General features: G+C 39.6%; 1 protein-coding gene across 3 annotated transcripts in view; it reads left to right on the top strand.

The window, feature by feature from the left end:
- The window catches only part of mim (missing-in-metastasis), an 867,287-nt gene that overhangs the window by 730,610 nt on the left and 112,687 nt on the right, over window positions 1-23,990 (top strand). For 2 of the 3 annotated variants that reach the window (XM_053781651.2, XM_053781657.2), the window contains exons 10-13: window positions 6,860-6,970; window positions 8,397-8,547; window positions 21,526-21,647; window positions 21,818-21,937. In XM_053781651.2, the coding sequence (XP_053637626.1) occupies window positions 6,860-6,970; window positions 8,397-8,547; window positions 21,526-21,647; window positions 21,818-21,937 (504 nt within the window). The remainder of the gene's footprint in view (window positions 1-6,859; window positions 6,971-8,396; window positions 8,548-21,525; window positions 21,648-21,817; window positions 21,938-23,990) is intronic. The other variant, XM_053781665.2, reaches the window with a different exon arrangement.

A 23,990-nucleotide genomic window follows, 5' to 3' on the forward strand; every position in this document is an offset into this window, starting at 1 on the left:
GTACCTCTGTACTAGCATGTGCAATGTACAGACCTCAGTGGCAACATGCAGACCCTATCAACTTCCTAATGGAAAATATTGACTCCCTTCTGCTACAACACAATTGTCAACATATTATAATTGTTGGTGACCTCAACCAGCACCTTATACAGAGGGACTTTGATGACCTTCTTGCAGTGTTTGACATGAGAAACTTTGTTGATTTCCCTACTCATATCTCTGGCTCCTCCCTTGACCCAGTAGTGAGTGATCTGGCAGAAGGCATAGTCACTCGTCAACCCCTCGGCTACGTTGGATCGTCTGACCACAAGGCTGTTTTTACCACACTTAAGATCCCAACAGAACGAGGTGAGGAGTCCACACGCACAACCTGGCTATGGGAAAGAGGTAATTGGCCAGCCCTTTTCTCTGAGCTCGCCACCACCGACTGGAATGCTCTTCTCCAAGGGGATGTTGACAACCAAGTGAAAGCCTTCACTGGACACATCCTTAATCTACAACAAGAACACATTCCTCACCGGCAATATGTGACGAAGCCTACAGATCAGCCTTGGTTTGGCTTTCGTTGTAGAGAGGCTGCTACTGCTAAGTACAAAGCATGGCGAAGGTATAAGAGACATCCTACCACCTATAACAGGAACTTGCACATGTAAGCCTGTAGGCATATGGGTGATGTTCAAAAGTGGGCCATTGCTAAATGGGAGGTGGACACTAAAAGAAAGTTAGCATCAGGTAGGGTAGGCTCCAAAACCTGGTGGTCCCTGGTCAAGGACAGACAAGGTTATCTGCCTGATGAACTTATTCCACCTCTAAATCGACAGGATGGGACCACCTCTACTAGTAGTCAAGAGAAGGCGGACCTCTTTGCTGAACACTTTGCTACCAAAATGCAAGTTCCTGATCCAGCAAGGGACCCTCCTTGGCTAGCTGCAAGAACTGTGTCAAAACTGTCAGTGGTGACAATAAGGCAGGAGGAGGTGCATTTCCTTCTTAAATCGCTTGACCAAGAAAAGGCTGTGGGCCCAGACAAGTTGAGCCCAAGATTGTTGAGATGTGCAGACCAGCTAGCAGCACCTCTAACTCACATCTTTCAGCACAGTGTAAATGGCCCTCTCTATGGAAAGAGGCAAATGTAGTCCCTGTTCACAAGAAGAAGAGCAGAGCAGAAATCAACAACTACAGACCAGTGTCACTCCTGTCAGTCACTGGTGAGATCCTTGAGACAATAATCTCAAGACAAATGACAGAGTTTTTTGACTACCACTCACTACTTTGTGATTGTCAATATGGCTTCAGGAAAGGTTACTCTGCTGCTGATCTGTTGTTAAACCTCTCCACTAAGTGGCACCAGTCACTGGATGAATCCAAAGTCAGCTGTGTGGTAGCACTGGACATTGCTGGCGCTTTCGACCGGGTGTGGCACCAGGGCCTCTTAGCAAAACTTCAAGCACTGGGAATTGCAGGCTCTACACTATGTCTCCTCAGTGATTACCTTCATGGTAGATCTCTAAGTGTAGTCCTCAATGGAACGGAATCAGCAAGGCATCCTATTGGGGCAAGTGTTCCACAAGGAAGCGTGCTGGGTCCATTGTTATGGAATGTCTACTTCAACGACCTTCTTCATCTCATCCCAGAATCACATGCATATGCAGACGACTGTACACTGACATTCACTTATCCAAGAGAAGAAATGCCAGCTGCTCTAAGCTACATCAATCACCAGCTGAGAGCTATATCAGCTTGGGGAAATAGATGGCAAGTAACATTTGCACCTGAGAAAATGCAAATGATGATCGTCTCTAGGCACCATGATGGTAATGCTGGGGCAGTAGTAAGGATGAATGGGAGGATGTTGGCACCTGGAGAAGAAGTTGATATCCTTGGGGTGAAATTTGACTCTAAACTAACCATGAAGAACCATGTTGTAAATCTTGCAAACAAGGCAGCCAGGAAGCTTACAGCACTTTGCCGTATCTCGCATCTGCTTGACAGTAGGGGTTGCAAGATCCTGTACGAGGCACAAGTACGCTCACACCTTGAGTATGCTCCACTTTCTTGGTTTGCCTGCCCCCCCCTTTCATCTGCGACTGCTTGACAGAGTAGAGAACAGAGCAAGATGTCTCGTCTCTCGCCTGGACCCATCCTGGATAGATCTGTCATTTCAGCAGAGCTTTCAACATAGGAGGGATGTGGGTGGCCTTACTGTTATGTACAAGGCCAATATTGTCAAAATACCACACTTGGATCCACTTCGAGGACAGCGTGAAACAAGCTTTTATGCCACAAGACGGGCAGAAAACAGCAACTTCACTCTGGCTGTACCCTTCTCCAGAACATCACTCCATCTGAGATCATACATACCCAGGATGACTCGAGTATGGAACACATTCGTACAGCATAATGATGTCAACGAGATAAAGTCAGTTGATCAAATGAAAATGCTGGCCCACAGATGGCTCCAACTTCATCCTGTTCCCTACTTGTATGTCTCATAACAATAAAAATGCTGTCAAATGAGCTGATGTAGGTAACAGCTCTTAGCTTGCCAATAAAGTTAGGAATCCTTAACCTGTAAATAGCTGTCAATAAGGCTAGGGATCCTTAACCTTGTCAAACCCTGTGTAAAAAAAAAAAAAAAAAAGAGGAGAGAGAGAGGAGAGAGATAGATAGAGATTGATAGAGATAGAGATGCAGAGGATGTAAACAGACGAATGCGTCTGGTTTTGGATGGTGCATGTTCATCTACACCTAACATCTCACATTTATGTTAGTTTATTCTACTGTGGGGTGTATTTATCATGTTTATATGTTATGTAGCATGTTTATTATATAATTTTGGAAGAAAATATCATAGATGGATTAATGAAAATGGTTATATTAACGTAATATACATTTAATGCGCTTCAGAGTGATTATTGTTGTGTATTATTATTAACATCATTAACCCTTTCAGGGTTGGTGCTGTACTAGTATGGCTTGCACACCAGTGTTGGTGCCGTACTAGTATGCATAAATTCTAGCGCTTTCAGATCTAGTGAGAGAAAGCTGGTAGGCCTACATATGAAAGAATGGGTCTATGTGGTCAGTGTGCACAGTATAAAAAAAAATCATGCAGCACACAGTGCATAATGAGAAAAGAAAAGACTCCAACCGTGTTTTTGCTTTAACCCTTTGAGGGTTTTCGTCGTACTAGTACGTCTTACGCGTAGGGGTTTTTGACGTACTAGTACTCATAAATTCTAGCGACCTCAAATCTAGTGGGAGAAAGCTGGTAGGCCTTCATATGAAAGAATGGGTCTATGTGGTCAGTGTGCACAGTCTAAAAAAAATCCTGCAGCACACGGTGCATAATGAGAAAAAAAAAAACTTTTTCCATTTTTTTTTAATAAATCAGCGACTTTGCAGTGTATTTTCTTATAGTATTTATTGTTGTATTCTAGTTTTCTTGGTCTCATTTTATAGAATGGAAGACATATTACTGAAATTGAGATGATTTTGACTGGTTTTACAATGAAAGGTGCCTTGAAATTGAGCTCAAAGTAGCAGAAATGTTCGATTTTTACCAAACTTCAAAAGTAAACAAATCGTGCCAAGCGTGCAATACACGTCAACTGGTGAGTCTAATATTCTTTCACAAGTGCACCAATAATATTTATACCATTTTTTACACTAATGCAGTAGTCTGCATAACAGTAAATCTTATATTTTTTGTGAGAATAAAAATTCAAAGTGGAAAGCAAAAGAATATAAGAGGGGCCTTGAGACGTGACTAATGACTAGAGGAAATGTCATTTTAGTGCCAGGAATGTCTTTCTTGTTTATTCTGGACCCTATTCCGAAATTGGCATCTTTTGAAATTTGTGTGAAATTGGCAAAATTGCTAAATTCTGACCACTGTACTGGATAGTTGAATTTATAAATGGGTGGTTTCTTGCACCCATTCGATAGAAAAAATGGAGTTCTAGCGAAATATTCATGTTTTTTGTCGACTAGTACAGTGAAATTGGCCGAAAATGGGGCTCAAAGTGGGCAAAATCGCCGATCCGTAAACATCGCCGAGACCGCTAACTTTGCGAGAGCATAATTCCGTAAGTTTTCTATCAAATTTCAAACTTTTGGTGTCGTTATGATCGGGAAAAGATTCTCTATCTTTTCATAAGAGAAAATAATTTTTTTTTTTGTTTAAATTTGGCCGACCCTGAGAACGAGTTTCGGAGAGGGCCTGTCGACCCTCAAAGGGTTAAAACAGCAACCTTGCAGTGTATTTTTGTATGCTTTTTATTGTTGTATTCTAGTTTTCCTGGTCTCATTTTATAGAATGGAAGATATATTACAGAAATTGAGATGAATTTTGTACCTCTGTATGTATGCTCAAATTACTAAATAAATAAATAAATAAATGAAAAGTACTTTGAAATTGAGCTCAAAGTAGCAGAAATGTTAAATTTTTGCCGAAGTTCAAAAGTAAACAAATCGTGCCACGCGTCCAATACACGTCAACTGGTGAGTCTAATATTCTTTCACAAGTGCACTGATATTATTTATACCATTTCTACACTAATGCAGTAGTCTGCATAACAGTAAATCTTCTATTTTTTTTTTTTTTGTGAGAAAAATTCAAAGTGAAAAGCAAAATAAATGTAAGAGGGGCCTGGGGACGTGACTAATGAACAGACAGAATGTTATTTTAGTGCCAGGAATGTCTGTCTTGTTTATTCTGGACCCTATTTGGAAATTGGCATCTTTTGAAATTTGTGTGAAATTTGCAAAATTGCCAATTTCTGATCATATTATTGGATAGTTGAAATCGGTAAATGGGTGGTTTCTTGTACTCATTTGATAGAAAAAAATGGAGTTATAGTGAAATAGTTATGATCTTTGTCGACTGGTACATTGGAATTGGCCGAAAATAGGGCTCAAAGTGGGCGAAACCGCCGATGCGTAAACATCGTCGAGACCGCTAACTTCGCGAGAGCATAATTCTGCAAGTTTTCCATCAAATTTCATAATTTTAGCGTCATTATGATTGGGTAAAGATTCTCTATCATTTTACAAGAAGAAAAAAATTGTTTTTTTCGAAACATTTCCGACCCTGAGAACAAGTTAGGAGAGGGCCTGTTGACCCTGAAAGGGTTAATATAGCATCCTGTAGACTAATAAGACACTCTTAGTGATTTGAATGTTTACATGCATGCCAGCACAGTGTGTAAGTTTATTTAGGTACAGGTTCACACAAGTATAATTATCAGAGTACGTATTATATATAAAACATGAAATAATTAAAACACTTGAAATTTTGGAAAGTTTCCAGACATAATGTAGAGATGTGATGCTCATGGAGCTCACAGAGAATGTAAACATACCAGGTGGGGCACGGTGACTATATTAGAAAGTCAGGTGGGGGGAGCTGTATAGCGAGTTTTGGCAGTAATTTGAAATGTTCATATTAGTGGAACACCATAAAGCGAAATGCCGTAAAGTGGGGCGCTACTGTATATACATACTTATGGTACTAGTATAATTGATAAATTATGCACAGTAAGACATAACTAACATTAAATAATAATTGAATACATTGTTCATTATTATACTTCATGAATGGAAGATTCATTCTTGCTGTACATCTTAGCAACCTTGGCATACGATTTTTTTCTTGTTGTATTAAGCCGAGGATTAGCATTTTTTCACTGATGGGAAGCACTTCACGGCTTCTCTTATACAGTGGACCCCCGGTTAACGATATTTTTTCACTCCAGAAGTATGTTCAGGTGCCAGTACTGACCGAATTTGTTCCCATAAGGAATATATTGTGAAGTAGATTAGTCCATTTCAGACCCCCAAACATACGAGTACAAACGCACTTACATAAATACACTTACATAATTGGTCGCATTCGGAGGTGATCGTTATGCGGGGGTCCACTGTACTTTGAATAACTACAAACATCACTGGTTTTGTGCTTTAGAGCCATTATTAATTATGCAAAATTAAGGGTTATTTTCAGGCCATGGTAGACCACAGGTACGGGGGTTCTACTGTACTTATTTCAGAATTATGTATTTAAAACACTAGGTTATAGTGAGCAGTCTTGTTTTTTGTGAACTATTTGTGCCTGCATATTTATGATGCCTGCCATATATACTTGTCTTGCAGTAATAGGTAAGTATTATATGAAAAATAGACATACAGTGCAGTATATTGTATATAAATTAAAATACTTCTCAGTCATAATGAGCAGTATATCCAGTTGACTTGCTAAAATTGAATATGGTAAGTTTTTATTAAAATATTTGACTTATTTTTCTTTGTTGTGTAGTGTGTGTCTGGTTGCTGCACTAGTAGAGGCCTCACTTGCTCACACTTAATACTGCTTTACTGTGTCCTCATGTAATATTCTTACCATCTTCTATATCAACATTAATGCTCAGTTTTTCTAATGTTGAAACTTTATAGAACAACCTTGTCTAAATAAGTATTTGATTTAGATTCTTGGTAGATATCATAAAGTAACTTTCTCTCTAAAGCTTTCTTTAACTATCAGTTATGTGATGCAGCTGGAATTTAAAAATTTTGTGTATTTTTTAAAGATGCCTTGTACTGTATTGGTTTTTTCTTGATGTCTAGCTAATTATCTTCAATCTCATTTGTTTTTATTTAGAAACCTTAAACTTAAAATTTTATTATTTGTCAGTTACCATCTTGACAACTAGACAGACCCTTTTCTTGTTAAGTGTTAATTTTGCCTGTGTTATTTTCATGTGAGGCCATATGCTCTTAGTGTCTACTGGATCAACAACATACTCTTTTATTGTTCTGAGTTTTGTTTGGTTGTAGTAGTGTGTTATGTTATTGTCTTTAGGGAACAAGGCTGGTGAGTGTGTCATCGCAGGATTCTGGCTTCACCTCTCAGGACACGCTGTGCCATCCTTCACACCCTCACAACTCTGCTGCTCTACTCCACACACAAACGGTAACATGATTGACTACATTTCTAGTGTGTCCGTCTCCAGTGATAGTGAAGCTTTATCACCCATATTTAATGTGCACTAACTTGATTAACTTATTAAACCCTCACCAAGTTGGTTCCTTAGGTATGTTAACATTCTTATGACTGAGAGAAATTTATATCTTAGTTTTAATACCATGACATATAGTTAAACTCATAAATTTGTGAGAGTTGGTGTCCTAGAAGGTGTCACCACTTCAGAATTCATGAAAACCACTAAATCCTGTCTATAACTTTATTTTCTAACTGAGTTCAATTTGTGTTTCACATGCCATATCTCTTTAAATATCACTAACCTAGGTAATACTAACATTTATGAGAAAGACTGCATATAAAGATGATAGCAAGATACAGTACTCATTGAGCTCATTTTGAACAAAATCCTATGGTTAGTTTTCAATTTAAGGTTGTCAGCCAAGCCCAATCAAAAAATACAAAATGGGTGCAGTAAAAAAGGCTGTTCACAGGAAGCCCATCAGTCAAAATTTTGGGTAATTGAATCTTGTGAATTAGGAAATTTACAAATTTGGAAGTTTGAGTGCATACTGTGCAGTATATTAACATTGTACACTATTATTGTTTAAGTACTATGCATTGTGTAGCAAGATTCACTTCAGGTTGTCATTATATGTGTAGCTTAGGCTGAGAGTGAGGCATAGTTAGTGCAAAGTTTGCAAGGCAGTGAGAACATTTCTTATACAGTCAGTCAGAAAGCTGCCTTGTTTTGCCTTTGGACCAACATTCTCATAGTCTGAGTAATACAGAATTGATTCTAAATGATTACTTGATAGCACTGATAACAGTGAGGCTGCAGCAGTATCATAAATTCTATCTTAAATATGTTGTTGTTATTGATAATTATAACTGTTGTTTAGTGTGTGCACCATGTCTTGATGTCTTTCATTTGTGTTTCTAATCTTTATATCTTTATCCTGCATACATTTTAGAAGACTACTGGAGGTTTAGTAGGTCAAGAAATCTAATGAAACTTTAAAAAGATGGATTACTATGAGATGTGTAAATTGTGATTGAGTCAGAAATGTCAGGATTGAAATCAGCAGTTTTTTAAATTAATTTTTCTTGAAATTCATTGTGTGTAACTCATAGGAATAGAGTTAATGTGTTGTAAAAGATATACCATGTTAGCTTCATACATATTGTACTATTCATTCTTGCTATCTCTCTGTTTTTTCTTTCTCTCTCCTCTCTTCTCTGTTTTCTCTTTCTTTCTTTCTCTTTGTTGCACACATGCCATGTACATATGCCCCACACACATGCACATGCCACAAGTGTATGTACACACATGTGCACACTCATTTATTCATATTTAAAATATTTTTATTTTTTTTAGCTGTGAAGCATATTTTGTAATAAGACATTTTGATTTCAGGCCTCAGGATTGTCTGAGCAGTCGTGTGGGTCTGAGGGTAGCACACCATCACCTGCAGTATCTAATGCAACTTGGCCCAACCTTACTGACCCAGCACTGCACCATAAGGCTGCACCTCATCTTTCAGACAGGCCACACACTATCTCATCTGGTAATGTGGCCCTTTGTGTTTTTGATATTGTATTTGGACAAAACTAAATTTTTTTTTTTTTTCATCAAACTGGCCATATCCCACCAAGGCAAGGTGACCCAAAAAGAAAGTTTCCCTTTTTTTAATTAAGTAATGTATACAGGAGAAGGGGTTACTAGCCCCTTGCTCCTGGCATTTTAGTCACCTGTTATGACACACATGGTTTACAGAGGAAAAATTCTGTTCCACTTCCTTGTGGAGACATAACGAAATATGTTATTCGTAAAGTATAAAATGAACACTTAGCCCAAAAACTGCTAGGTTGTATAATGTAAACTCTAGTTTGCTTTGTTCCTGTTAATCCTAGTACATTTTTTTTTTATTAACTATTTCTGTGACCAGGCCAGGAGGCCTGGTCACAGACCGGGCCGCGGGGGCGTTGACCCCCGGAACTCTCTCCAGGTAAGATAAAGGAAAAGAGCAAAGTTTGTGTCAGCTTATCTTCAGTGTTTAGTCTAGTGTAAATCTCCATCTTGCATTGTGCTGGATCTGGCTCACCACAATAATGATAATAATATAATATATTGGCAGTTTGGAGGGATATGTTATATTCTTTCTTTCAACACACTGGCCGTATCCCACCGAGGCGGGGTGGCCCAAAAGGAAAAACGAAAGTTTCTCCTTTTACATTTAGTAATATATACAGGAGAAGGGGTTACTAGCCCCTTGCTCCCGGCATTTTAGTTGCCTCTTACAACACACATGGCTTACGGAGGAAGAATTCTGTTCCACTTCCCCATGGAGATAAGAGGAAATAAACAAGAACTAGAAAGAAAATAGAAGAAAACCCAGAGGGGTGTGTGTATATATATGCTTGTACATGTATGTGTAGTGTGACCTAAGTGTAAGTAGAAGTAGCCAGACATACCTGAAATCTTGCATGTTTATGAGACAGACAAAAGACACCAGCAATCCTACCATCATGTAAAACAATTACAGGCTTTCGTTTTACTCACTTGGCAGGACGGTAGTACCTCCCTTGGCAGTTGCTGTCTACCAGCCTACTACCTAGGGGATATGTTATATTCTTTCTTTCAACACACAGGCCGTATCCCACCGAGGCAGGGTGGCCCAAAAGGAAAAATGAAAGTTTCTCCGTTTGCATTTAGTAATATATTCAGGAGAAGAGGTTACTAGCCCCTTGCTCCCGGCATTTTAGTTGCCTCTTACAACACACATGGCTTACGGAGGAAGAATTCTGTTCCACTTCCCCGTGGAGATAAGAAATAAACAAGAAAAAGAACTAGAAAGAAAATAGAAGAAAACCCAAAGGGGTGTGTGTATATATATGCTTGTACATGTATGTGTAGTGTGACCTAAGTGTAAGTAGAAGTAGCATGTTTATGAGACAGAAAAAAGACACCAGCAATCCTACCATCATGTAAAACAATTACAGGCTTTCGTTTTACACTCACTTGGCAGGACAGTAGTACCTCCCTGGGCAGTTGCTGTCTACCAACCTACTACCTAGGGGATATGTTATATATCTTTACAGTGGACCCCCACATAGCGACCTTAATCCGTGCAAGAGGGCTGGTTGTTATGCGAAATGTTCGGTATGCGAATGAATTTTCCCCATAAGAAATAATGGAAATCAAATTAATCCGTGCAAGACACCCAAAAGTATGAAAAAAAAATTTTTACCACATGAAATATACATTTTCCTACACACAAAGAGAAGGATACATGCACAATAGTAGAGTAGTACATGCACAATATATATTGTGCATGTACTACTCTACTAAATGAAGAATAAATGACACTTACCTTTATTGAAGATGCAGCAATGACTGATGAGACACTGTGTCCTGGGAGTGCCTTTTCCTCCTGAGTACTGTAGGTCCTGTTTGGCATTTTCTTCCAGAACAGGCCTTATCACACTGTGTATGCCACTACGATTCTTAAATCTCTCAAACCAACCTTTGCTGGCTCTAAATTCACCAATATGAGCACTAGTTCCAGGCATTTTCCCTGTTCACCTGGGTGTTAGTCGACTGGTGTGGGTTGCATCCTGGGAGACAAGATTAAGGACCCCAACGGAAATAAGTTACAGTCTTCGATGACACTGACTTTTTTGGGTTATCCTGGGTGGCAAATCCTCTGGGGTTAATTGTTTCTTGGTATTCTCAATAAGCCACACCAACAACGGTGGTACAGCAGCAGCAGCAGCAGCTGACGGTGGTACAGCAGCAACAGACGATGCTACAGCAGCAACAGACGATGCTACAGCAGCAGCAGACGATGCTACAGCAGCAACAGACGATGTTACAGCAGCAGCAGACGATGCTACAGCAGCAGCAGCAGCTGACGGTGGTACAGCAGCAACAGACGATGCTACAGCAGCAACAGACGATGCTACAGCAGCAACAGACGATGCTACAGCAGCAACTGACGATGTTACAGCAGCAGCAGACGATGCTACAGCAGCAGCAGCAGCAGCAGCAGCAGATGATGATACAGCAGCAGCAGCAGCTGATGGTGGTACAGCAGCAACAGACGATGCTACAGCAGCAACAGACGATGCTACAGCAGCAGCAGACGATGCTACAGCAGCAGCAGACGATGCTACAGCAGCAGCAGACGATGCTACAGCAGCAGCAGACGATGCTACAGCAGCAGCAGACGATGCTACAGCAGCAGCAGACGATGCTACAGCAGCAGCAGACGATGCTACAGCAGCAGCAGACGATGCTACAGCAGCAGCAGACGGTACTACAGCAGCATCAGCAGCTGACGGTGGTACAGCAGCAGCAGCTGACAGTGCAGCAGCAGCAGCTGACGGTGGTACAGCAGCAGCAGCAGCTGTACCACCAATAGTAGCGATGGTTGATTGGGGTTTATTATACAACCTGGCCAGCTCGGAGACACGCACTCCACTTTCATACTTATCAATGATCTTTTTCTTCATCTCCATAGTAATTCTCACCCTTATTGCTGTAGGGTTGGCACTAGAAGCTTTCTTGGGGCCCATGGTCACTTATTTTCCAGAAAAAAATCACCAAAAACACTGTAATAATACGAAATGTTCCGATTGTATGCTTGGATGTTACCGCGGAGGCTGGCTGGTAAACAATGCCACCGGCGGAACATGTGAGCGTGGCTCAGGCCGCACATTGGACGCGTCTCGGACGAAGGGCGGTGAGCGGGTTTTTGGGCGGTATGCGAGGCAAAATTTTTGCAATCAAAGCGTCCGGTATGCGGATTGTACGGTATGCGATGCGTCCGGTATGCGGGGGTCCACTGTATATATATGCTTCTAAACTGTTGTATCTGGGCACCTCTGCAAAGACACTGATTATGTATGAGTGAGGTGAAAGTGTTGAATGATGATGGTGAAAGTATTTTCCTTTTTGGGTCACCCTGCCTTGGTGGGAGACGGCCGACTTGTTGAAAAAAAAAATTCTCCATTGGGAAGTGGAACAGAATTCTTCCTTTGTAAGCCACGTGTGTCGTAAGAGGCAAAGAAAATGCCAGGAGCAAGGGGCTAGTGACCCCTTCTCCTGTATATTTTACTGTTATGTTGTTTTTCCTTTTTACTTCGATGGTACGATTCTCACTACGTGTTTTAGTGTGGGGTAGCTTAACCCTTTGACTGTCGCAGTCAACTGTCATTCTATGTCGCAAAATTTTTGAAAAAAAAAAAAAAATTATTTCTTATGAAATGATAGAGAATCTTTTCCCGATGATAATGACACCAAAAGTTCGAAATTTGCTCGAAAACTCAAGGAATTATGCTCCCGCGAAGCTAGCGGTCTCGGCGACATATATGTATCGACGATTTAACCGACTTTGAGCCCTGTTTTTAGCCAATTCCATTGTTCCAGTTGACCAAACTCATAGCTATTTCTTTAGAACTACATTTTATCTATCAGTTGAGTACAAGAAACTGCCCATTTACCAATTTGAACTACCCAAATCAAAAAAGATGCCAATTTCAAAATCGGGTTCAGAATAAACAAGGTAGACATTCTTGGTACTAAAATAACATATCCTCTGTTCATTAGTCACATCTCTAGGCCCCTCTTATATTACTACTGCTTTCTATTATGATTTTTTATTCATACAAAACAATACAAAATTTACTGGTATGCAGACTAGTCCTGCATTATTTTAAAAATAGTATAAATAATATCAGTGCACTAGTGAAAGAATATTAGGCTCCCCAGTTGACGTGTATTGGACGTGTGGTGTGATTTGGTTACTTCTGAACATTGGTAAAAATCGAACATTTCCGCTACTTTGATCTCAGTTTCAAGGTCGTTTTCATCATGAAAGTAATGAAAATCATCTCTATTTCTGTAATATGTTTCCCATTTTATCACCTAAGACCATGAAAATGCGAATACAACGATAAATACTACAGGAAAATACACCTCAAAATCGGCATTTTAATCCAAAAAACGGTCAGTTTTTTTTCTCATTACGCACTGTGTGCTGCAGGATTTTTTTTTATGTGGTGCACACTGACCACACAGACCCATTCTCTCACATGTGGGCCTACCAGGTTTCTCCTGCTTGATTTGAAGCCGCTAGAATTTATGAGTATACGTCAGAAACAGTGGCGCGTAAGACGTATTTATACGGCGTAAACAGTCAAAGGGTTAAATACGGCCTTATAAAATCTAGGGTAATGCTTACACTCATGATTGGTCATCCTCAGTCTTTAATCTTTTCACCAACCCTCTCAACAGGTTATTTAAATTACTATTACAAAAATAGGGATATATTCTAGACAGGTATATACAGAATATACAAGTTAAGCATTTTCATACAAAGGGTACACATCCTTAACTGCTCTGCCAGTACAGTCATATGGTCCATCTGACACAATTAGCACTCCTTTCCTTTTGATAACCTTAACCCAGTATTATGACAAACTGTAGTCATCTTAGGTGTAATGGTTACATCATATTCAAGTACAAATCTTACCTCTGGGGTACTCGCATCTTGCCCAGAAGCCAAAAAAGGAGATCCTACCAGGTTGGTACCATAACAAGAAGAGAGAGAGAGCCAGGTAGCCTCCTCCCATCTATCCAACAATAACAAACAAATGATTGTCAACATGCCCAATTCTTTAGCTACTACACAAATTTTGTTTGTCCATTACTACACCTTATTTGACTTTTAAAAAGACATACAAAATTATAAGCTACTTATTTTAATTGTGTGTTTATAGTACAACCTATTATATTAAAAAAAAAAAACAGGGTTGGCTCAACTGGACTTTTTCCCTTTAAGAGTGATCTGCCCTTATGACAGAATTAAAGCAGTTGTGCCCCCAGCAGTTCAATATAATTAGGTATTCCAAAGTGAGTAACTGCTACTTAGATACATAAATACATGTTGGGTCCTATATCCCCATAGCAATTACTAAATTTAAAAGGAGAAACTTTGGTTTTTCCTTTTGGGCCACCCCCGCCTCGGTAGGATACGGCCAGTGCGTTGTAAGAAGAAGAATATACACTTACCATCCAACTTACGATTGAGTTCGGTTCCGAGAAACCGGTCGTAAGTCGAAATGGTCGTAAGTCGAACTTACTACTGAATATCAACAAAACATTTTTGTAATGACTTTATTTTATTGTTTTATTTTGGTATTTCATGTTTTACTTTACTTTTTATGTTGTTAGTACTGTATTTTATACTGTAAGATTTAGGTTAAATACTGTGTACAACACAAATAGTTGTTTATTTCCCGGAAATTTGGCATAAAAAACACGGTCGTAAGTCAAGTGGTTGTAAGTCGAGCAGGTCGTAAGTCGGATGGTAGGTGTATTTTATTTCAGCATGATACAGTGGTTGTACAAAAGAGAATGAATGACATTAGGTGTATATGCCAAAAGCCCCTGTATATGTAGAGCATTTCAGGCAAACTTAAAACTAACTTAAGATTTAAAGGGCAAAAATAAGAAGTTGTAAATTTAGGAGTTTACATTGAATACAAGATAATTGAATATTGTATTAGTTCATTCTATATGGCTTTAACCCTTAAACTGTCCAAACAGACCTATGTTCACATGCGTAGTGCTCCAAAAATAGATCTACGTTTTTTTTTTTACATATTTTCAAATATAACAAAAGAAACGTAGATCAAAGTTTTTTGCACGTTTTCAAATGTAAAAAAACAAAAAGATCTACATTTTTTTACATACTTTCAAATGTTGAAAAAATGTAGATCTACATTTGGGCAGTTTAAGGGTTAATAAGTGTAATGGAGAGAATTACAGGTTTGGGAGGGTTACAGGTAGTGAGGGTAAGCATAATTTGTTTATAATGTTTTACACATGTTCATGATATTGATGATATTCATTTGTAACTTTTACATATTTAGGTGATGATGGGAAATGTTAGGGATGGTGCTTTTTAACAGTAGTTTTGAAAATGCTGGCTGAGTCAGTGGTTCTGGAGATTTCTGGCAGAGTTTTCCAAATTCTGGGCCTTTTATGTGCATTGAATTTTTGAAGAGATTTAGCCGGACTCTAGGTAGTAGGTTGGTAGACAGCAACCACCCAAGGAGGTACTACCATCCTACCAAGTGAGTGTAAAACAGAAGTCTGTAATTGTTTTACATGATGGTAGGATTGCTGGTGTCTTTTTTTCTGTCTCATAAACATGCAAGATTTCAGGCATGTCTTGCTACTTCTACTTACACTTAGGTGACACTACACATTCAAATTCAAATTCAAATTTTTATTTCTTTACATAGTTTACAATGTGTAATTGGCATGTTATAAGTTTATTTCCATGCATAGTTTACAATGTGTAATTGCAATATTGATTTCCTAAGTGCGAAGAAAGCCACTGTCATGCCGAGACATTTTGGGCTGGCTAAACATGCTTTACAGGGTACTTAATACTAGACAAATATATCATAATTGTTTTTTATATATCAACAGAGGTAGTAGTGGTTTAGCAGTAGTTAAATTAACAAGTAGTTGAATAACAATTTACAGTATTATATTTTAGCACATTATACATAATGAGATTGAGACAATTTTAGTTTTGAAATACAGTGAACCCCCACCTTACGATATTAATCCGTTCCTGAGAGCTCATCATATGCCGAAATTATCGTAAGGCGAATTAATTTTCCCCATAAGAAATAATGGAAATCAAATTAATCCGTGCAAGACACCCAAAAGTATGAAAAAAAAACTTTTTTACCACATGAAATGTTAATTTTAATACACACAAACTGAAGAACACATGCACAGTTAATACTCTACTAAAAATAGAATACATGACACTTACCTTTATTGAAGATCTGGTGATGATTGATGGGATGGGAGGAGGGGAGAGTGTGGAAGTTATTGTTTAGAAGGGGAATCCCCTTCCATTAGGACTTGAGGTATCAAGTCCTTTTCTGGGGTTACTTCCCTTCTTTTTTTAATGCCACTAGAACCAGCTTGAGTCACTGGACCTCTGTTGCACAACATATCTGTCCATAGAGCTCTGTACCTCTCGTTCCTTTATGATTTGTCTAAAGTGGTTCACAACATTGTCATTGTAATAGTCACCAGCACGGCTTGCAATAGCTGTGTCAGGGTAATTTTCATCCATAAAGGTTTGCACTTCAAGCCACTTTGCACACATTTCTTTAAACTCTTTTTTCAATTCCATACTAATTCTCACCCTTTTTACCATAGGGTTGGCACTAGAAACTTTCTTGGGGTCCATGGTGACTTATTTTGCAGTTACAAGCACTAAAAACACTGGGATAATGTGAAATGTACTGAATGTATGCGTAGATGCGACTGCACTGGCTGGCTTGTAAACACTGGCGCTGTGGCCACACGTGGGACACATCCTGGATGAATCACGTAAGGCAAGTTTTTTAGCGTGAGGCGAGGCAAAATTTTTGCATTAAAATGTATCGTATGGCGGATTTAACAACGCGATGCCATCATAAGGCGGGGGTCCACTGTAATTTTATAAAGTTTGGCAGTTTTTGCATTGATGGTGGCGATAATATAGTGTTTGTGTTGTTAGTTTTGGGAGATGCATGTACAAGCATATACAGTGCTAGTCACGGCATTATGCCAGGTGAGTGCCCTGGCATAATGCTGTGACAAAAATCAAAGGCCTACCATACGGGGTGGCCTTTTTTCATCAGTGCATTATGCTGGGTAGCAGCCATTAGCATGATGTCACGGCCTGCCACCACACTCCAAAGTGACCCCTCATGTGGCTGCTGTGGTGAGAGAAAGTGTTGCACTTTTGTCTCTCATCTGCCCCATCTTTTGTCTGGTGTTCTCTTTGGTTTTGGGGCTATACCTGTTTGATTATGGGTAAAAAGAAGTTTTTAACACCTGAAACTATAGCTCAGATCATAGGGCTTCACAAAGCTGGGCACCAGATGAAAGAAATAGTGGAGAATGTTGGTGTGTGTGAGCGTTCAATGAGGAACTGGGTGCAGCATTTCAAGGCTGATGGCAGTATCGAGTTACCGTCTGCCAAACCTCGGAGTGGCCCCTTGAAGAAGACATCTGTTCGTACCTTAACTGTGTTAAAGAAGCAGTTAGAGAGTACACCTAAGATGACTGCTAGAGAATTGAAAGAAAAGAATCCACATCTTCTGTCAGAAATGTCTGTAAGAACTGTTAACAGATGTGTCAGAACTGGGCTACAGTAGTCACCACCAGGTTAAGAAACCGATCCTCTCCAAGTCACGGAAGAAACGTAGGCTGGATTATGCAAAGAAATATCTTCATTGGAATCCTCAACAGTGGTCTGAAGTACTTTGGAGTGATGAAGCAACCTTCACCGTCACCTGTAACCGTGAGGGACGTGTATACTGGCCCAGAGGTAGTGACCAGCTAGACCCACGCTACACCTGTGGAACCACCAAACACCCAGACTCACTCATGGTTTGAGGGTGTTTCAGTGCTCAGTGTTGGTAAACTCACTGTGCTTCCCAAAAACCAATATATGAACTAGTATAATTACCTGGAGTTATTGTGTGACAATTTACCCGAGGCGTTTGACTAGTGTGAGGCTACGGTTTTTGTGCAGGATGGTGCACCGTGTCATACTGACAAATCTGTAGTTCAGTGGATTAAGGACCGTGAAGCGAGGTTCTTTAACCCTTTCAGGGTCCAAGGCCCAAATCTGGAGTCATGCACCAGTGTCCAAGAATTTTCAAAAAAAAAATTTGTTATTTTTTCTTATGAAATCGTAGAGAATCTTTTTGTGAAGGTAATAAAACAAAAAGTACGAAATTTGGTGGAAAATTGACGAAATTATGCTCTCGCGAATTTTGATGTGTCAGCGATATTTACGAATCGGCGATTTTGCCGACTTTGACTCCCATTTTAGGCCAATTACATTATTCCAATCAACCAAATTCTTAGCTATTTCACTAGTATTACTTCTATTCTATCGATTGAGCACAAGAAATCGCCAAGTCAACTGTTTCAACTACAAAATAAAGTGATCGGAAATTGTTAATTTGGCCAATTTAACACAAAGTTCAAAATATTCCAATTTTAAAATAGGGTCCAGAATGAACAATGTAGGCATTCCTGGCACTAAACTAACATTTCCTCTGTTCATTAGTTATGTTTTGAGGCTTTACAAATAAATTCCATTTTGATTTTTTATTCACATAATGAATTTTTATTCACACCAAAAAATAGAAGATTTACTGTTATGCAATACTGTAATAATTGTATAAATATCATCACCATATTTGTGAATGTATATTAGACCCACCAGCTGACGTGTATTAGACGTATGAGGTCGTTTGTTTACTCTTGAATATCGGCAAAAATTTAACATTTCTGCTACTTTGAGCTCAGTTTCAAGCCATTTCCAGTGCTAAAACCAATCAAAATCATCTCTATTTCTGTAATATGTCTTCCATTCTATCAAATGAGACCAAGAAATCGCAAATACAACTATAAAACACATACGAAAAAACACTGCAAAGTTGCTGTTTTAATCGAAAAATCATGATTTCATTTTTTTTCTCTCATTATACACAGTGTGCTGCAGGATCTGTTTTATGTGGTGCACACATACCACATAGATGTATTCTCTCATATCTAGGCCCAAATGTACCACTCACAGTTTATCAGAGTGAGCTGAGCTCATGGCGTAGATCTACGGTTTGGACCCTGAACGTAAAGCCGTAGATCTACGGGACGGACCCTGAAAGGGTTAATGACTGGCCAGGCAATTCCCCAGACCTAAACCCTATTGAGAACCTCTGGTCAATAGTGAAACGAAGTTTACTGGGCAAGGATATCAGTTCCATCCCACAGCTGGAGGGTGCTCTACACGAGGCATTGAATAATAATCCTCCCTAAACCCTCAAGAATTTGAGTCTTCCTACATGGCTCAGGGATGTGATTCAGCATAAAGAACACAGCACCACACCAAATATTAAAACCTCAGTAAGTGTGCAAATATATATATTATAATCTTTCATGGTATGTGTTTGTGTTTTGGTACATGTGTGGGGGAGGGGCGGCATAATGCCATGACTAGCACTGTATATACACACCCCTAGGGTTTTCTTCTATTTTCTTTCTAGTACTTGTTTATTTCCTCTTATCTCCATGGGGAAGTGGAACAGAATTCTTCCTCAGTAAGCCATGTATGCCATAAGAGAGAGACATACAGCAGATTTCCAAGAAAGTCTCCAAAACGGTAGACATCCTTTCAAAGATATGGTACTATGTACCCCAGTCAGCTCTTCTAGCTGTGTACCACTCTCTCATTTACCCTTACCTCACCTATGGTATTTGTACATGGGGGCTCAACCACAGCAAATCACCTTAAGCCTGTAATAACCCAGCAAAAAGCTGCAGTGTGATAGATTGCTAACTGCTGCATTAGACAACACACTCCACCTCTTTTCAAGAGTCTTAACTTGCTAAATATACAAAACATCCACACTTATTATTGTGCCTACTACATACACAGAACACTATACTATAATGTAAACCCTCCTCTCAAACTTCTCCTTAATAACTGTAACAGAACACACAACGATAATACGAGACACAGATCACTCTTCGATATCCCCCGTGTTCATGTCTCCCTATGCAAAAATACTATGTGCATAAAAGGCCCGAAGATCTGGAATTCATTGCCAGAACAAACTAAAGGACCCCTGTCTGCAAATCAATTTAAGGCCCAAATAAGAAATCACCTCATCACCCAAAATTAACCAGACAAACCATACCTAACCACTACCAGTTTCTCAAAAGCTACTCATATTGTGCTGATGAATACTCAACCACTTACTGCTTTGAAATTAGGATGTCTGTTCTTTTCATTGTTTCAAATAGTAGTAGATTGTAATACAGTACATCATAATGTAAATTGTTCCATTGTAATTACAAATTTCATTGTTTTAAATAGTACTAAACTGTATTACATCATATTGTAATTTTTTTTAAATTGTTACATTGTAATACTGTAATCTTTATTAACTAATTCAATAATGTAACAAGTCTCTACTAGACTTATCAAAACCATGTAGCATCACCTGATATAATATTCAGTTTTCCTCTACTCACTCTAAGCCATCTAATGACCATATGGACTATGTATTATTGCCTTACTGTTCTTAAGTTAATCTTTAAGTTTGCCCGAAATGCTCAGCATGCAGAGGGGCTTTTGGCATGTATACCCAACTACGTATTATATTCCTCTGTACAACCATGTAATTTGTCAAAATAAAATATCTAATGTAATCTAACATGCTGGGAGCAAGGAGCTAGTAACCCCTTCTGTATACATTACTAAAGTTAAAAAGACACTTGTTTTTATTTTGGGCCACCCTGCCTCAGTGGGATACGGCTGGTTTGTTGAAAGAAAGAAGAAAGATAACATTTCGTTCAGATTTTTAGCCCCGCAGGGTTAGCCTTCCAGGATAACCCAAGAAAGGCAGTGCGTCATTGAGGACTGTCTTATTTCCATTGTGGTCCTCAATCTTGTCCCCAAGGATGTGACCCACACCAGTCGATTAACACCCAGGTACCTACTTGCTACTAGGTGAACAGGACAACAGGTATAAGGAAACGCATCGAAATGTTTCTACCCCACCGGGAATTGAACCCGGGCTCTCCGTGTGTGAAGCGAGAGCTTTGCCAGCCAGGCCAAGGGATCTGTATATTTCACCCCTAGTCGGATGTTGAAAGATGGGCTGAGGAGGGGCACTGACTGAAGCCAAACTATACAGATCTCCTTTACCTGTTGTTTCATGTATACTGAATATTGTCATGATTTTTAGCAATATTTTTGCTACAGTAGTATGTAAACCCAACATAGTTTTGCTCCTTCACACTTCATGCACACACTGCATTTTTTCACTTGACAAGAGAAAATCCTTTTATTATTTTCTCTCATGGTCATATTGGGAGTACTGTGGATGACGAGTGCAATTCAAATTACAGAACAGGTGTGGTTCAAACCTGTGGTAAGCAAGTCCTAAAACTCATAGGTGCCTTAACCACCAGACCATGTTGGCTTAATAATTGCATCCAACTAGGTATAATTCTGTAGGAAGGTTAGCATGGACTACCAATGTGACCACAAATGTAATTTTTTTTTTTAGATGAATCTCACACCAGCACAGTTGTGGTATACTTGAGCTCAAGTCCCCTGAGAGCTGCCATACTGACTCATAAAGTTTTAGGACTCACTTGCCATGTATGCAGCATTTGTTTAGTCAGGTTAAACACCCTGGCTGAGTAAATGGATAGGTGATGAAATGGACTTTCTTATAGCTAGAAGGGCCTTGATGAGCCTGTCCTTGGCTGGTGTATTCATACATGCCTTAGCTAATCTACTTCATTTCACATATTATATGCTGTACCTTTTCATAGTGCATACTGAAGTATAAACAGTCTATTCTGATAACATTTAACAAGTAACAAAACAGGACAAAAGTTCCAAAAGTACTAAGTGCTATATTTGTTTCTTTTACAGCATACGAGAAGGGGCGTGATCGTCCTCCACTCACTGTATACACATTTCAACCTCCTGAAGGTCGTAGTGGTCCTGCATCTCCCCAGATCTGCTCCCAGCCATGTAGTCCAGTCTGTCTTGAGGTACATATACTACTTTTTTTCAGCAAGATAAGAGACTATTCACACAAAGCTATAAAAATCTTCATAAATTTTAGATTTATTTTTGTAGTGTAATATTGTTTCACTACATACTTATAGTTTTTCTTGAATATAACTTTGTCATAACAAATACATTTGTTATTTTTGAACAGCTTGAAAGTGGTTGTGTAAGTCCCCTGGTTGGCCTCACGGCAACCATTTCTCGACGATCCTCTCGCACTTCACTTCACCATAATCTTTCCTCGTCAAGCCAGGAAAGCCTCGCTCCTTCTGTAAGAAAAATGTATTTGTGAGATGATCTATTTATCTATTTGTAGAGAGTAGAGAAATGCTAATAATGTCTTCTCAGTTGTTGTTTACTGCATTATTTTTTTTTAACATGTCGGCAGTTTCCCACTGAGGCAAGGTGACCCAAAAAGAAAGAAAAAAAAAACTTTCATCATTATTCAACAATTCACCACCATGGTGGTGGCTGCCACAACCTGGCTAGTATGACAGTTGTACTAGCCAGGTTGTGGCAGCCACCACCAAAATTCTTATTACACACTTTCACCGTCACTTATACATAATCACTGTCTTTGCAGAGGCTCTCAGATACAACAGTTTAGATGTCCCTCCAAACTGCCAGTATCCCAAATCCCTCCTTTAGAGTGCAGGCATTGTACTTTCCATTTCCAGGACTTGAGTCTGGCTAACTGGTTTCCCTGAATCCCTTCACAAAGTATTACCCTGCTTACACTCCAACAGCTCATCAGATCCCAAAAACCATTCTTCTCCATTCACTCCTATCTAACACGTTCATGCCTGCTTGCTGGAAATCCAAGCCCCTCGCCCATAAAACCTCCTTTACCCCCTCCCTCCAACCTTTTGAGGATGACCCCTACCCCTCCTTCCTTCCCCTACAGATTTATATGTTCTCCAAGTCATTCTGCCTTGATCCATTCTCTGTAAATAACCAAACCACCTCAACAACCCCTCTTCAGCCCTCTGACTAATACTTTTAGTACTCCACACCTCCTCCTAATTTCCACACTCCAAATTCTCTGCATAATATTTACACCACACATTGCCCTTAGACAGGACATCTCCACTGAATCCAGTCGCCTCCTCACTGCAGCATTTACAACCCAAGCTTCACACCCACATAAGAGTGTTGGTACCACTATACTCTCGTACATTCCCTTCTTTGCCTCCATGGATAGCGTTTTTTGTCTCCACAGATACCTCAATGCACCACTCACCTTTTTCCAGATATGTCCATGCAATAAATCATGGGTAGCACTGCCTAGAGCCCTGATTACAATGCATCATGGGTAACACTGTTGAGAGCCCTGATCACAAACTTGCTCTGTGTTGAAAAATATTCGAAAAAAAAATTAATTTTTTTTTTTTTTTTTTGCGATCAGTACGTACTTACTGAGATATAGAGGCGTGAAGTTGAAAGAAAGTGAATTGCCACTTCTTTCTTTCAACACACCGGCCATATACAGTCACAGAAACCCAAGGCAAACGGAAACCAAGCCTGTGCACATACTATGCACTTGGTATCTGCAGACATGGGAAATCTGGAAAAACAGATGGGACGTGCAACTATGACCACCCTAGAAAACGCCGTGCCCATATGACAACAGGAAAATGCAAGCTCCCTTCCTGTAAGCTTTTTCACCCTGAAATGTGTACCTCTTCAGTACAGGAAAGACTGTGCTATAACTTAAATTGCCAGGCACACCATCTAAAGGGGACAAAAAGATACAAAACATCCAGGCCATGGGAAAACCTGGGTAGCCACAGCCACTCAAGAGGGAGAGGTTTTTAAGTGCCAGGAAGGAAAAAAAACTGGCAGGAAATGGCAGAAATCGTACACCAAATCCAGTCATTCCTGGAGTGGAACCACAATCGATGGCCTCCACTCCAAACCAACAGATACAGATACTAATGCCGGAAAAAAAATCCCCCCCCAGTACCTACAATGCCACCAGTCCGATGACATTCTTCTTTGCAAATATACAGGGTCTAAAGCCAGCAACAAACAACAAAATACCTTTCATCCGTGGACTGCTTGCAGAGGCAAAGGCAATGTTCACGGCTTTCACTGAGACCCACATAAAGGATCACTTGGACAACGAAATATGGATCCCAGGTTACAACCTATACAGATGTGACAGAGTGAACAGGCAAAAGGGAGGGGTTGGCCTGTACATTGCAGAGTCACTTGTTTGCACAGAACTGCTTAATGCCTCAAATGATGTAGTGTAAGTTTTAGCAGTAAAGGCCGAGAACCAAAACCTAGTCATTGTGGTAGTCTACAAGCCTCCGGATGCAACA

This window comes from Cherax quadricarinatus, chromosome 6, assembly GCF_038502225.1.
Source record: "Cherax quadricarinatus isolate ZL_2023a chromosome 6, ASM3850222v1, whole genome shotgun sequence".
NCBI classification, from domain to species: Eukaryota; Metazoa; Arthropoda; class Malacostraca; order Decapoda; family Parastacidae; genus Cherax; species Cherax quadricarinatus.